The sequence below is a fragment of the Paramacrobiotus metropolitanus genome, unplaced genomic scaffold (assembly GCF_019649055.1).
Source record: "Paramacrobiotus metropolitanus isolate TYO unplaced genomic scaffold, Prichtersi_v1.0 Parri_scaffold0000015, whole genome shotgun sequence".
In the NCBI taxonomy this organism is placed as follows: Eukaryota; Metazoa; Tardigrada; class Eutardigrada; order Parachela; family Macrobiotidae; genus Paramacrobiotus; species Paramacrobiotus metropolitanus.
Genome location: NW_026570235.1, coordinates 605085 through 620260, shown reverse-complemented (window position 1 = coordinate 620260; position 15176 = coordinate 605085). Strand labels below are relative to the sequence as shown.

General features: G+C 41.8%; 6 protein-coding genes across 8 annotated transcripts; 3 read left to right on the top strand and 3 right to left on the bottom strand.

Annotated features, from left to right (window-relative positions):
• Positions 1–104: 104 nt before the first annotated feature.
• LOC129585050 (periodic tryptophan protein 2 homolog) lies at positions 105–1277 on the top strand. Its single transcript, XM_055477566.1, has 4 exons — positions 105–503; positions 693–805; positions 953–1047; positions 1174–1277. Exons 1-4 carry the CDS (start codon positions 486–488, stop codon positions 1275–1277), a joined length of 330 nt encoding a protein of 109 aa, XP_055333541.1. The 5' UTR covers positions 105–485.
• A 322-nt stretch (positions 1278–1599) lies between these two features.
• Positions 1600–4635, top strand: LOC129584916 (periodic tryptophan protein 2 homolog). The gene is made up of 11 exons (XM_055477346.1): positions 1600–1656; positions 1719–1926; positions 2039–2187; positions 2253–2400; positions 2460–2616; positions 2687–2867; positions 2994–3141; positions 3206–3380; positions 3665–3889; positions 3955–4180; positions 4319–4635. Exons 1-11 carry the CDS (start codon positions 1640–1642, stop codon positions 4410–4412), a joined length of 1728 nt encoding a protein of 575 aa, XP_055333321.1. The 5' UTR covers positions 1600–1639; the 3' UTR covers positions 4413–4635.
• Positions 4636–4648: 13 nt separating this feature from the next.
• LOC129584918 (uncharacterized) lies at positions 4649–7022 on the bottom strand. 2 transcript variants are annotated; one of them, XM_055477347.1, is made up of 2 exons: positions 6860–7022; positions 4649–5947 (listed from the first exon to the last, which is right to left on the bottom strand). In XM_055477347.1, the coding sequence occupies exon 2, from the start codon at positions 5885–5887 to the stop codon at positions 4913–4915; it is 975 nt and encodes a 324-aa protein (XP_055333322.1). In that variant the 5' UTR covers positions 5888–5947; positions 6860–7022; the 3' UTR covers positions 4649–4912. The 2 variants fall into 2 exon arrangements, with proteins under 2 accessions (XP_055333322.1, XP_055333323.1); XM_055477348.1 differs by lacking the exon at positions 6860–7022 and adding an exon at positions 6363–6499 and having other exon boundaries at positions 4649–6245.
• A 238-nt stretch (positions 7023–7260) lies between these two features.
• LOC129584844 (uncharacterized) lies at positions 7261–9702 on the bottom strand. Its single transcript, XM_055477188.1, has 8 exons — positions 9416–9702; positions 9202–9354; positions 8893–9141; positions 8542–8661; positions 8335–8449; positions 7958–8214; positions 7635–7834; positions 7261–7546 (listed from the first exon to the last, which is right to left on the bottom strand). Exons 1-8 carry the CDS (start codon positions 9532–9534, stop codon positions 7506–7508), a joined length of 1254 nt encoding a protein of 417 aa, XP_055333163.1. The 5' UTR covers positions 9535–9702; the 3' UTR covers positions 7261–7505.
• A 99-nt stretch (positions 9703–9801) lies between these two features.
• LOC129584846 (uncharacterized) lies at positions 9802–13072 on the top strand. 2 transcript variants are annotated; one of them, XM_055477189.1, is made up of 7 exons: positions 9802–9956; positions 10096–10768; positions 10987–11157; positions 12110–12219; positions 12297–12400; positions 12502–12631; positions 12701–13072. In XM_055477189.1, exons 2-7 carry the CDS (start codon positions 10305–10307, stop codon positions 12835–12837), a joined length of 1116 nt encoding a protein of 371 aa, XP_055333164.1. In that variant the 5' UTR covers positions 9802–9956; positions 10096–10304; the 3' UTR covers positions 12838–13072. The 2 variants fall into 2 exon arrangements, with proteins under 2 accessions (XP_055333164.1, XP_055333165.1); XM_055477190.1 differs by having other exon boundaries at positions 9802–10768.
• Positions 12986–15062, bottom strand: LOC129584847 (microsomal glutathione S-transferase 2-like). Its single transcript, XM_055477191.1, has 5 exons — positions 14607–15062; positions 14293–14392; positions 13796–13866; positions 13540–13621; positions 12986–13473 (listed from the first exon to the last, which is right to left on the bottom strand). Exons 1-5 carry the CDS (start codon positions 14707–14709, stop codon positions 13329–13331), a joined length of 501 nt encoding a protein of 166 aa, XP_055333166.1. The 5' UTR covers positions 14710–15062; the 3' UTR covers positions 12986–13328.
• Positions 15063–15176: the final 114 nt, after the last annotated feature.

Below are 15176 nucleotides of genomic sequence, written 5' to 3'. Positions count from 1 at the left end.
ACTCCACAAGTCACCATACGTTTTTGCTGCTCGAACATCAATAGTAGGCAACGTTCGAAGTCTGAACGTGCCGCTGCAGCTTGATTCAAGAGCTGAAATGATTTTAATTTTTTTAAAGAGGGCGGAAGATCTGTAAAGCAAATCGTTATTATTGTAAATGAAACTCGTGAAGCAGAAAGGGCAGTTGAAAAGTCGTAGTGGAGTGGCATCGTCTCAGCCATTTGGTTACAGGGGTGTGGCTTACCATCTCATTGCGCAATAACAGAGCGACTATGCATTTGTTCAACTTGCGATCACACGTTTATATTGGGAATCTGAAATACAAAAGTCTGGAAACCGCTGACATGGTTTTTTGATTTTTTATAGATTTTTTCAGCTTTTCTTTGCTGTGATCTTTCGCGATCTTTTGTGATCGTCGTAGTTCAACGCAGCATAGCCAGTGTATGTCTTGAATTTTCAATTGATCTTAGTTTGCAGCCGCGAGAATGAAGTTCGCTTACAAGGTATGCAACGTTTATTGTTCAATGTTGCAACGCAGCAGATGAAAGTTTTGTCCACGACTTTGACGTATTGCAGCGTTTTCATTAATGCATGATTTTAAATGTTACACTTTCCGAGTTTTTTAGATCATTTTTTGTGGGTTTCAACTTTCACGGTAACGGAGCAAAGGCATTAATCGTTGTTGGTTGCAGTTCTCGAACCTTTTGGGGACCGTATATCACAAGGGGAATTTGGTGTTCACAGCTGATGACAACCGGCTCCTGAGCCCAGTTGGAAACCGCGTTACGGCTTTTGATTTGAAGCAGTAAGCACCAATTCCTTTGGATTTTAATCCTTTACTAATGTTAGATTTTCTGTGGATGTCGATACTGGCCGGAACGAATACCAATCTCCCACTCAGTTCATCGCAAATTATTTGTATAAGGTTTCTAGTATCGGATTTTTCTTATAGGAATAAGTCGCAAACTCTTCCATTTGAAGCCCACAAAAGTTTTGACGTTATTGCATTGTCTCCGAATGGAATAATCTTGCTCGGCGTGACAGAAGGTACGTTTGCGCTGCTGTGCGCTTTCGCTTGAATTGGCCTTTTAAAAAGTACCTGTGTCGTGAAATAAATTGTGTTCGTCCGTATAAACTGACCGTGCAAGCTTGCCACTTTTTTTACTTTTTAAGATGGTGAAGCCCTGCTTATCAGTTTAATAAGCAAGTCCATTCTTCACCGGCATCGGTTTAACAGGAAAGTTTTGGATATCAAATTCAGCCCGGATGGAAAGTAAGTGTTTTGTTACGTTTGATAACGTTTTGTCTGAAAAAGATATTTTCAACCGTTTGTGAATGGGCCAGAATTGAAATTTCAGTATTTTGGCGGTTTTTATTTTTTATGACCATGCTACCAGAATAGCTTTTCTTTTTTGATTTTTACTGGGTGATACTACCGTGATAGCACTAATAAGCTTGTTCGCTTTCCTCTCAGCGTTGGATTTAGTGTTCGAAAAATCCATTACTACTTCGGGTTCAGTTGTGTTACTCTGTAATGGACAGCGGAAACAACGAACTCGGTGAACTGATATTGATGAGCTTTTATTCTCGGTTTTTCTCCAACGGATCTTTTTTTCTGCATGAGTTGCCCGATTTCATCATGCTGCATTCTCTAAGGTAGGTAATTGTTGATTCTGTATTTTGTGATCACATATGATGAGCATCAAGGTTTTTTCTAGTTTGGGCGAGCAAAGCATAACAACTGCAACCTTTAATCGGGCTGGAGACTGGCTAGCACTGGGTACGAGTGATCTCGGACAGTTGGTGGTGTGGGAATGGCAGAGCCAATGCTTTGTTTTGAAACAACAAGGACACTATGATCAGCTGCTGGCGCTGGAATATTCCCCGGATGGCCAGTATTTAGCAACAGGTGGAGCAGATGGGAAGGTGCGGAATTAAGATTACTGTACCTGACCTTGATTATAATATTTTTGTGATTGCACATATTTAACTCGTTTCTGGCCATTTTTCGTATGTGTAATTAGAGCCACTCTTACAGGTGAAGCTGTGGAATACCTCTTCGGGCTTTTGTTTTGTGACATTTTCGGAACACACAGCTGCCACTACCGCGGTAAAAGTCGCTCAAAGCGGTAAAGCAGTAATTTCGTCATCATTAGACGGAACAGTGCGTGCATTTGATACAATACGGTAGGTTTTTACTTGCTCAGCCACTACAGTAGTCACCATACTGTAAGTTCGACGTATTGTTTTAGTTATCGAAACTTTCGCACATTTACTTCGCCGCGTCCTGCGCAGTTTAGCTGTTTAGCAGTGGATTCAAGTGGTGATGTGGTTTGCGCAGGAAGTCAAGATTCTTTTGAAATATTTGTCTGGTCGATGAAAAATGGACATTTGATGGAGGTGAGCTTGGGTTCTGCGTTATCTGTATTCGGAATAGTAGTAGCATGGGGATATTTTAGATTCTAAGCGGTCATGAGGCACCCATTAGCGGCATCTCCTTTGGTAATTGTGGCGCCAATCAGCTCTTGGTTAGTTCGTCATGGGATGAAACTGTTCGTGTTTGGGACATTTTTAAAAGCAAAGTGCAGCAGGAAACCATCCGTATACATTCTGAGGGTACGTAAATAAATTATTGCGGAAATTAAATAGCTGTTTTGGATTATGTTTTTGATTAAGACTGTTTCAGTTTTGGCCGTTGCCTTCAGACCAGACGGCAGTGAAGTGGCTGTTTGTGCTCTGAATTGTACCATTCATTTTTACGAGCCCGTTTCTTCACTACAAATCGGGCTGATTGAAGCTAAAGCTGACCTTGGCCGCTTTCGCCGGGAAACCGATATGGTATCAGCCAAAACGGCATCCCAGGGAAGGTAAGCTATCGATTACTATCCTAATTATCTCTGTAATTTCATTCATTTAAACCTTTGTAGATGCATTCCATTATTTCCATAAAAGATTTACTGGTGCTGTATTCGCTGTAATAATACCTGTTGCAGGTCGTTTACAACTTTGTGTTACTCAGCGGATGGCTCTTGGATCTTAATAGGTGGTCAGACGAAGTATATCTGTATTTATCACGCGAAGGAACACGTTTTACTTCGCCGGTTCGAAGTATCAAAAAATTGGTCATTCACCGGACTGACGGTAAGGATTTCGGTTTTTTAGTACGAGTACGTAAACGCGGTTTGTGCTTACTGAAACTTTGCAGGAATTCCTCAGTCGCCGTACGAATACTGAATTCGGTGCCCGTGCTATGATGGATGTGGAGGAAGATGATTCGGATCGCCGAACACTCAGCTTGCCCGGTGTGAAATCTGGCGACATGGCTTCACGCCATTTTAAGCCGGAAGTCAAGGTCTACTCCGTCCAGTTTTCACCAACCGGTACTTAACTTTCGATTTTCTTCCCTGTTTTAGTGATTAGCGTTCTTAGTATTAGACAATAACTTATTTACACTTATGGTATAGTTTGCAGTGGTGCAGCTCGTATCAGTACAACAAAAAAGTGAAAAACGGAGGAACTGCTTTCCTTGTTCGCATAGATTTTGCAGATATGGTATTGCAGCCCGTAATTTGTGGTAGTTACTTTACTCTGCAATCTGTGAAGTAGCTGTTAATGGTTTATATTTATGTTTTTCCTTTTCTAAAGGATATTCGCTTTGTTGCAGGTCAATCTTGGGCTGCTTGCACAACGGAAGGCCTGTTAGTATATTCAACACACACAGACGAATTATTTGATCCTTTCGATCTTGACCCTTCCATTACGCCAGAAAGTGTCAGGAACGCTTTGCACTCTGTACCTTGCGATTATGGCCGGGCAGTCATCATGGCATTACGACTGAACGAGCTAAATTTGACGACAGAAGCTGTGGAGTCGGTTCCCGTCACTGAAAGTAAATGGTGTTTGGTTACCATATTTTCTTTATATGTGCACTGCGCAGCAATATCTTTGTTGCAGTACCCTTAATCAGCCATGCTATCGGCGAACGATATGCCCGGGTGCTTCTTGAGTTTTGCGCTTTGCAATTGGATCGATCACGCCATTTGGAGTTTTACTTGACATGGATTCAAACACTGCTATTCGAGTACGGTGCGGCACTGAAAAGAAATTCTGCAGCCATCATGCCCCTGCTGCATCTACTGCAGAAAGCTCTTATGAGAAAAAAGGATGACTTTCTCAAACTGTAAGAAAATTAAATTGTTATTGTATTTGTAGTACTTTGTATTACGCTTTCTTTATATATTGACTGAATGATCGTCTGATTATCACAGTGTCATCTTTTGGAAACACTGTTTGTAACAAATATCAAATCTTTTTTCAGCGCCCAGCGAAATGCCTCGTCGCTGAAATATGCCGAAGTTTTGATGAAACTGGCGCAAGCTGATTCCACAACAGAATCTGTGATGCAGGAGTGAAGTGGATGAACCGAAGATTGCGTGTTCAGAATTGTTGCTTGTGTTAAATATCGAATTTTGTTTGACTTTTGTTGTCTATGGTTTCGTAGTCAATAATCGTGCCGATTCGTGCGTGTAACCTATTCAAAGTTAACAAGTTTTGAAAAGCCGGAATTATTGTTATTCCCGTTGTTGCTTCATATATAGATATATCTGTACGTACAAAACTGACCACGACTGCGGGTTTGAGGATCGCAACTCCTGTATTTATTTCGACTTCGTGCGAAATGGCTTCCACATTTATGTACAAAAAGGCAGCAACAGAAGATTCAGGAATCAGGAATTTTAGAAAAGTTTAGCAAGATCATAACAGCCATCAGTTGCTTCTGCAACGACTCAGAAAATCCAAAGAAGATAAGCGTTTCCAGTTAATTCTTGTGAACTGAGCCCAACAGGCAGGTCCACAATATCACAGCCACTATTTGAATCACCGCGGTAGACCGAAATGATACTAACTACAATCATGCCCCGTATTCCTGGGCAGCCGCATGCAGTTGACAAAATCTTTTGCACGATGGGCAGTTCACCTTTTTTCCGCGGTATGCGAGATCACAGTGGGAATTTGTTAGCTTTGTTTCCGACAATGGGCATAATGTGCTCGTTTCCAAGGCGAACGCCAAATCAGCAATAGTCTGGAAGCTGACCACTTTGCGAACCGAAAAATCTCCGGGAGTGTACGGGCGATTCCGCACAAGAATCTTTATTTCCAGCCGAGCCGAAACTGCGACAGTAAAAAGGGTTTCGAAGGTATCAGGATCCAGTCGCAGAAAGACAACCGTGCTTCCCTTTTCCAATACGCATGCGTTCCAAAACGGTGGAAGGCGCACCAGATCCAGATTGCTCTCCAGCCTCGTATAATCGAACAAATCTTCCACTGTCCGTGCAACTACTTTGCACTCAATTTCGGGTTTCTGTGTGCAAACATCTTTGCGTCCAGTTTCCCCAGTGGAAGCATCTTCAGAAATGTAATCATCTACTTCGTCGGAATTGCTGCTCTTCTTGGAGCGTTGGGCATCACTGGTTGCGTGGAGGAGTCGTTTACCGCGTCTCAGAACCAGTGGCTTGAATTCCTTGCTGCTGTCGAGCAGTGGTGAGTGGTTGGCGAAATTAGAGTTAGGTTCGACGCCCAAGATTCCAGCAGGCTGTAATGCAGCATGACCCGGCGCGATAGTTGGCACTGCAGTGGACTTCAGTCTCAAACGTTCTGTACAACCTTCTTCAGAACAGTCTTTAAGGAAATGGTCAGAACACAGATATGAATAAGTGGAGGGTTTCCCCGAAGGACCGCGCCGCATGAAAGCGATCCACAGCGACCGTCGATATGCATCGTGTCTGGGATCAGGAAACTTATGAAACGTCCGAACACAAGAGATTGTTGACTGATTGCTTGGCCGAACGTTTGGGCAGGCAAATGCTGAACAACGACGACCGCCCATTCCTCGACAATTCAAATAAACCGCCAGAAACCCACTCACACCAAAAACAGTAAAACAATGGCTTATCTAGATACGGTATTACAGCGTGTGTATATTCAGCCACTCTGAACCGGAACCGACTTGCTAGCCGTGCTTCGTACTCGTAAACTGTATGCTCGTACTTCTCGTCGCCCTGCCCGTCGGGTTTCTGATTGGATCGTAATTAAACCTCACCAATCAGATAGCAAATTCCATGCTCTTTCTAATGGTGTATGGTGTGCCCGAAATACCACTAAGCCGAACCGTGCAAACAGTCGTAGACCCTCTTGCACACTGCGAAATCCAGTGTTCTTCTCCATTTATCTTTCGAATCAGTGGCCTAAAGTAGAAGTAAACCAAGTTTAAATGATATTTAATATTAAGTTCTTCAAACTTTTTTCGAGCTTATTGGAGAGAAATCCCCGAGTTCTTCCGAATCTTCGAAACTGTGACCCACCATTTAAACGTTGTGTTTCTCGGTTAGGTTCTCGAACCATGGCATACTGACAGACTGCTTTATACTGTGTTTGCCTGAGCTAAAACGTAAAAATTAGGTTTAAACTTTTATAAAACTGCAAGTGTCTAGCAAATGAAGCTTTTTCTGAGTTTTGGGAAGTCGCCAAAGATGACCTAAAAGCGTCTGAAAGTTGATGGGCGACGTTAGGGCTACCGCACACCGGGATAAGCTCAAACGGAAGTGAATTCTAATGGTGCTACTGGCAGTGCGCATTCAGTTACTTTTCTGTTTGGCACGGCTAAATTTCGTGCTTCCCCATAGACCCTATGCTGTAGCGTGTATTGGTAGTTTTTTCACTTTTGCATCAAATTCGTTATGTTTTTTTGTATTTGGAAGATTCTAAAAAATTCTAGATTTTTTTCTCTACAAAACTGATACACATACGCCCAGAGTTACCAAGTGTGACAAAAGTGGATTTTCCCTAATACCGTATCTAGGCTTATCTACAGATACACGCTAGTCACTAGTACTTATCACTTAATTGTAAGTTATGTATCATTTTACATTCATAATACATAACGCCAACGGTAAAATTGCAATTAACCGTAAAAATTTGAAACTTGTACAGTAACAATAATCAAGTAACATAACTATATTAAAATTTTCTCAGGCTTCTTTTGAAAAAACGGGCTTTGTGTCACATATGTATTATTGTACACATTCCAGGGCCACAGACTGCAAATAATAAAAAGTCGCTGCACATTCCATAGTTTTTCAGGAGCCGACTGCCACCCGCGGTCTGTTAAAGTAAAATAATATCATCTAGATCAAACTCTTTGCAATTTGCATGTATTTGGTGTATTATTAATTTTTAGTAGCGCAAGCGAAGCACAGCACGAACGTTTTCGTTTTTTTAATAACTTCACCACTTTTAATAATGCAGTCACACGTTCAACTGCATATTTAGTAATTTACGCTGTATTTTTAAGCTCTGACCGCAATCCACCATATAGCAAAGATATGCACAGTTTGCAAACCATTGAAAACCAACATTTGTACGAAAGCTCTACCGGAGTAATACACCAACTGAAAACCGAGCATAATATTTTAACACCAAGCATCCATCCACACAGGTTTTGATTATCAAGCGTCCGACAGTCCCGCCACACCAGGAAGCGTTTTGCCTGCAATCAACAGGTAGAAATGTAATAGAAGTTATAGAACTAATTATCCCGAATCAGCTTATATGAAAGTGAAAGCAGAACAGTTTACCTTCCAAGAGCTCCAGACTAGCCCCTCCTCCGGTGCTAACATGGCTGACCTTATCTTCCGCACCGAAATTGGCGGCTGCCGTAGCGGTGTCCCCTCCACCGATCACCACTACAGCGCCCTTTTTGCAGGCTTCAACAGCTGTACCCATAAGCGATTTGGTACCATTGGCAAAACTATCCCATTCAAAAACTCCAACAGGACTGTAATACAATATTGGTTAATAAAAACTATCATGTACATGATAGTGAAGCTCCAATACTGGTACACCAAACTAACTAACTGCAAAATATGTAATTAAAACTATTATACAATCGAGTGCTCACCCGTTCCAGATAATAAGTTTGGCCTTATTGACCACTTCCTGGAATTTTTTGATACTTTCGGGTCCTATATCCATGCCCATTTGACCATCCGGAATTCCTTCGGCAGCCGTTGCCGCGCCCACTTTAGCACCTTTCTCGAATTTATCGCCAGTAACGAAGTCGACCGGCAGATGGATCTGAACATTCTTCGATTTGGCTTTATCCATCAAATTCTGCACAATTTTCGATCCTTCTTCGTCAAACAACGAGTTTCCAATCTAAGAAAAACAGCCTATGCAAAACAGTATATGTACCAGTGCAGTTTTGTACAGTTGCACGGTTGCACCAGTCAAAAACTTTCCGAATTTATTGCAAATCGTTGCACTACACGTATGTACCTTCATTCCATTCAGTTGCTTCAAGAAAGTAAATGCCATGCCTCCTCCAATAATTAATTCATCCACTTTATCCAGTAAGTTTTCAATAAGCTGGATCTTATCCTTAACTTTTGCACTACAACAGCAACAGAATTTTTAACAATAATTTTAATGATAATACGCAACAGGAATTCACGCATCATGCTGGCAATAGAAGTCTCAACATACCCTCCCAAAATAGCAAGAAACGGGTGATCTGGCTTCTCCAAGCAACGTGCAAACATTTCCAATTCTTTCTTCATAAGGAAGCCAGCAGCTCTCTTATCGTGTTTCACTCCCACCACGGAGCTAAAATAAATGGGAAATGCTAAACAAAATTATACAACTACGAGAACTACTTAAAAAAGAAAAAAAGAGTAAGACACATACTGATTTTCAATTAATTTCTCGACAAAAGTGGTGCCGCCACTTAAGAAAACTGTGAAAAAAATATTTACACGAAGAGCAGAAATTCCGTATAAAATATCAGTGAAAAGAAAAATGGAAAGATAGATATATCAGTACGAACGGCTGCAGTACCTGTGAGCTCTGTGCGCAGTACCAAAAGCATCATTAACATAAACGTCGCCCAGTTTCGTCAGCGACTGCCGGAACTGCTCCACCTTCTCCTTATCGGCCTTCACTTTCTTTCCAGAGTCATCTACCATACTGCCTTCCTCTTCGGGGTGGAATCGAAGATTTTCCAAGAGGATAATTTCACCATTCTGCGCTTTGCTGCAGTGTTCTTCCACTTCTGCTCCGACGCAGTCAGGCAGGAACGTCACTTTCCTAAACCGTCATAACTCAATGCAGTGCAACAAAAAAACGAATGAACAGATTGATGCACACTTGTTTAACAGCTTCTCCAGCTCGGGGACAATTGGTTTCAGGGAGTACTTGTCCTTCTTCTGTCCATCCGGCCGACCCAAGTGGCTCATCAGAACCACGGATTTTGCTCCATGATCCACGGCGTACTTGATAGAATCCAGCGCGGCAACAATACTGTAACCCGCAGCATTCGCATGAACGCCAATTAAAGAGATGAAAATCTGTGCAGAACTACCGTTGGTTGTTGGCAACTTCGCCATTGTCCTTTTGGGGCACGTTGAAATCCACCCGCATGAGGACGCGTTTATCCTTCAAGTCCAGCTTATCAATGGCTAACTTGTTACCGATCGACATTTTCGGCTTGGTGCACGGTAAGATTCGCTCTAGCTTCGCCGAAGCTCTAGAGAAAAACTTTTCAACCGGATTTTGGTTCAGAAGCCTGGAGAAGCGAGAAATTCTAGAGTGCGCCAGCTGTGCGTCCCGGAATTCCCTGGATTTGAGCAATAGCGATGATATCCGATCTAGGTGTTACTTGCGCTACTGTATACAAAGTTACAAACCGGAAAGGCGTGGTCGGCTAGAATTCAATATACTGCTGCGCGCAGGCGGTATTACTAGTGACAGTAGTAATACTGCAATTTTGCAATGTGAACAGAAGGAACAAACGGAGTTGACCTAATCACTCTTTTTCTTTTCGTTGAAAGCCGGAAACCTCCAGGATCATACGCTCCCAAATATTTTTCCCACTTTTGCTCTTTTGGCGTAATTATTGGAAGGTAAAATAGAAACGGTACCCACTGTAGCATGCAAGAAATGTGTAACATACTGTAGTAATGTACTAACAAGCTTAAAGGCTTTGTGCGAACCCATCAATCAAACCTACATAATTCCTAAAGTGGTCCTGTTTACCTGTAGACATTCCTATGGTATAGTCCTGCAGGTGTGGGATACTATCGATCGCAACCACCAATGATTATGGACACGGCTGTTTGTATTGCGTACTGTACATATGTACATGTGGAGCAATCGAATTATGATTTATCCACAGTGTGAAAGTTGAAACTGTGGATATCCATATTAACTAATATGTAAGAATGTGAAATTCTCTTTCGCTTTCTTCAAAAATGGACGGATCCAGTCTAGCGCAGCAATTTCTAGGGAAGCAGATTTACGTACAACGAAAAATTGCCAAACCCGAAATCGACCTGAACGTTCAGTTCGAGCTTGTAGATAAGCCGAAGAATAAATGTTATGCCGTTCGAATCGCAGCCACGGTTGCGCTGGAAGGAGCATGGATCAGTTGCAGTGCACCGATTCATTTTCTTGTGCCGGCCACAGCATCGTACGAGATGACCAAAACCGAGTCGGAAACAGAACAGAAACTGGGTAACAAATTCAATGCCACATTGCGTTTCCGCCCGAACTGTACCAGTGCGGAATTCTGTTTTCGCACCGTCGAAGGATGCAGCGGTTTCTTGGAGATCTTCGTATCCGCTGTCAACAGCACCGGCCGATGTACACAACGGGAAACCATTCGTATTGCACCGCTGTCAACGTATCGGCGGATTTCTGCGGTTGACCAGAGCAGGTACGTTTTAACTGAAAACTGTCTGAGATGAAGGGTAAAAAACTAACTGTAAGTTCACAACACATGCTGTACTACCCGCATCGTAGTTTTTTACGGCTGGGTTTTTTTGGTTATTGTTTGTTTTACTCGTGCGTATAAATGTAAACTGACGGGTGAACTTGTTTTAACAGTTTTGTGTGACAACAGGCATCTGAATGGCAATAAGTATTTCATTGCAGGAGTTTTAACATACTTCAGATCAAGGGAACTTTCAGCCCGTTGAAAGTGCAGTCTTGGATGAGCAGCTGCTTTGAAGACATAGAAAAACTTGGGTACAAATTATCGGACCATGAAGGAACATTTAGCTTTGAATCTATTTTGCTTGGATCGCACCTTTTGTGCCAGATCAAGTACGTATGTTTACCAGTTAGTATATGTATCATGTACCATTCAAAAAGGATAATAAGTATACATGTAATAATGTGCGGTATCTGGGAGCCGCTTAGTGCTAACTAAACTGTCAAAAATGATTGTTCTCAACTTCTCATATAAGTACTTAGACATTTTACCGCTTCTCCGATGGCAGCGTTCTACAAACCTTTTGGTCACTTTCAGTCGAGTAAAAAGCACACTGCCGCTATTTGCTAAGCTACGATAAAGACCACGTAGATAAAGCAGAGTAAATATTATCATATCATTTAAAAAATTACTGTACGATGCAGGAACGAAATCTCTGAATTAGAAACATCGCTCGGCCATGCACTCTGTAATTGATCTATTAAAAGTCACTCGTACTAAGTATGACCTTTGCGTTCTGCATACTTACCCCTTGGTCGTATGCTTTACTGCATATTAGAGTAAGCTTACGTAATTTATTACTGGGTTGCTCCATAAAGTCCAGATTAAATAACATGGGACAATGATTTGTGAACTTTTGGATGCCGTATGTTATTTTGTGTGCGGTTGTCTCCATGCTCGGTTCACAATATCTGCCGTACGAATACTCGAGAACATTTTTCGGTTACCCACTTTCATACGGAGAAGTTGTGGTTGCAGTTAGTAAATTTTGCTTGATCGGATATTAGCACCGTGCAATGATATAGTAATAAATTTCGTGTTTCGGCCGGTGAGTGTATTTACAACTAACACTTCTCAATTCTGAAAGGTTGCAATTGCTCTGCTTTTTTATTCAACAAAGGCACTTTTCATTAACAATCGTCCACAGTTGAGCGTGATAAACATTGGTCGAATGTACAACAGTACAAGCACCATAAAGCATACTTTTTTTAGGTTCTGCAACGCCACCTGACGTACTGCAGCTGATCAATTTTCGAGCTCGGTTTTACTTTACGCTCATTTTAGGGAAGAGGAGCTGGTTTTCCATTGTGAAAATCCCACGACATTGGCCGTCCTAATGCAGTTTTTCACCCGCCAAGCGACACAAGAGAAGACCAAATTGGATATTCGTCCAAGTATCAATCCACTTAAAACCGCCAAGTGCGGCGCCCTCGACATTTGGATGATCGACAATGTTATTAAATATTTGCAGAGATCGTGCCGGAGACATGTGCGGATACACTGGCTCGCATTGACCGGATTCTGGCTCCCATCAGCGGACGGGATAACATTAAAAATCTCCGGCAAGCCGTCACTGTACGTGAGATTAGCTAACTGCACAGTGCAGCGCGCATGAATTATTCATCGCGCATTAAATACCGCTACCGATTGCATGCAATGCGTTGCACACACTGCAGGAGATAACGGCAGCCGAGGGCGCGGAATCAATGCTGCATCCCGCTTTCCGATCGGACGGCTGGAGAAAGCTGCAAGGCATCGACAGCGGAGTGGATGGCGATTGCGAAATCAGCATTGATTTCATGCATGATATCCTTTTTCCCGTCACTACCATACCATGTCGCGATTAATGGGTTTCCTTTATTCCCTGGTGTTTAACTCTAATTGTAGATCTTATGAAAGATTACGCCAAACTCTGCGGGAGAAGCATCATGCAACGATTACCGGAGCTGGCCAACATTCTCAGCAACGATTATTCCCTGAGAAATCTGCACAATTTCCTCAACTCTGTTTGAACACTGTGAATTACTGACTCATTGACGAGATGACTGTTTGCATTTCTGCAAATAACGACAAAAATAGAAAGCCATCATCAAATCGATTATTTGAACGGATGTTGCAGCAGAAGAATACGCATTTACAAAGATACAGTAGTTGCCGTTGTAACGCATAAAATCTTTATTTAACTTGTTCTGTTGACCAGTGAGCACAATAAAAACAATAGTCAAAATTTCAATTTACAAACCCGCTTAACTCAGATTTCAAATTTTCAGAGTGATACTTATGGTTAGAAAATAAAATTATGTGAAACAAAAGGTCAAATTATAAAATACATAAACAAAATTGTTTAACAAATGCCAAGGAAAACACGTATATAATTCTGTTTCCTTCCTGTTGATCACAAACCAATGTGGTCTCATAAGAGGTGCAATACAAAATTTATCCCGCCAATCGGTTGAATTTCGTTGTAAAATACGCAACTGCGTTGTGGTCAGGAAGTCAAGTGTCACAGTGGAACATTGATGGTGTCCGTCAGGGTTTGCAGTAAATCCCAATGAAATACGTGGCGCACCAGGATATTAAAAAGGCCAAGAGCAGAGAAAAGTGCCATAGCTCTTAACGCCTGCGCACTGCGCCGGAACGGTGTGATCCTGTCAACAGACTGGGATTATTTCAAATTTTGGGATAATAATGCCTTAATAAGATTATTAGCACACCTTCCATCGCTATTTCTGCTGTAATCCACGAAGTAATTTTCCCTTTCGTATAAATAGTAAAGGCCAAGCAGCGAGGCCGGCACTGCAACAGTTACGTAAAATTAACAGAATGCATAACCTTTCCGGTTCTGGCAACTCGTCATTATAAGTTACAGTGCTAACTCCCGCAAGCTAGATCAGATCCGTTATTAAAAGCTACCGTAGTAATTAAAGTGCAACTAGTAGTACAATAGTTATTGTTTTTGTCGTCTCTTACACTGATGGAAAAATATGCCGGACAGCCACAAAACAGTCATAAAAATCGGGAAAAACTCCAAACAGTTTTGCCTGCAAGTAGAATAAATTACACATCATAGAGAAAAATAATTAACTAGACAAGCCGCCACAAAATAAAGTAATGCTAGAGAGAAACTCCTTTCAAAAATCATTGGTATATTTCTGTCCCTGGATTGTCATTGCCATAATTATTGAGCAGGTTAATAATAATAAATACTTCTATACAGTATGAAAGGGGAGGTGCATAATGCCGGCAGTCGGCTAATGAAGAGGATAATGATCGCACACCTTCCGTCATTCCTTTTTTGTATAAGAAATGGAATGTACAAACAGCCCAATTTGTATGGGCCAATATGCAACGGAAATCACAACACTACCCGTTAGAGCGACCAAAATAAGCCGACCGGAAATCTACATGGCTAATAATAAATGTAACAGAAGCGCATCATATTCCGATATAAAAACTGTTACTCTTACTGGGCTCGAAAGCATCTTTGGAAAGCTTCCTCTCCGTCAATTCGTGGTGGTGTAATTTTATATTTTCGTCTGCAGTGACCGACCCTTTTAGCAAAACTTGCTAAAAAGAAAGAAAAATATGCAGCGAATTTTCCCTATGCGATTTATAAAAATTTAGTAAAAAGTGCAATTAAATGTACCTTTACCGCTCTGAGCTTCTATGAACCAAAATACTAAACTGACTAAACCCACACAAGCAATGTTTCCCTAAGTGAAAAGGTACAAAAAGTCGTGTACTTGTAACTTATCGCTCGTTTGACTGGCATTTTTCTCACCTAGCTGGAAACCGGAAAGCAATGTTACGACTCCGACGAGGCATAAAGTGTCCTGATTGATTGACTTGGTCGGTATCTGGAGGAAATGGGATAAAGGCGGCATATTCAGGTCCAAATGCAACGTTTGTTGCGATGAAAGTGAATAAGTTATATCTATATGTGGTAATAACCAGGAAAATGTTTGCAATTCACAACAATGCAAAGTGTCAGGCACAAAGGTATAGCGCAGGACTGAGCGTTTTCAATTGGCAAACCGAATGGTTTGCATGGTCCACATCCGGAAAGTAATGAATATGCAACACCGGTCTTTCCTGTAACACATGCAGCTGTGAGAAACAGGACTGCTTCCTGTAGATGCCTTCCAATCGCTCTGTTTAATCTCTCGTATGGCTTCCAGCCGGATACATGGCGAATAATTTGTTCCCTACTGCGCAAAATTGTATGCGTTTGTTTGGGTTTGCTGTGACTTGTGAGTGTACAAATCCCGATGCCTGGTGCAGTACGTACGTGCCACATCTAGCATGCATACGTCACCCATTCCCGAGGGTGGCTGTATGCTTTGCCCCTTCC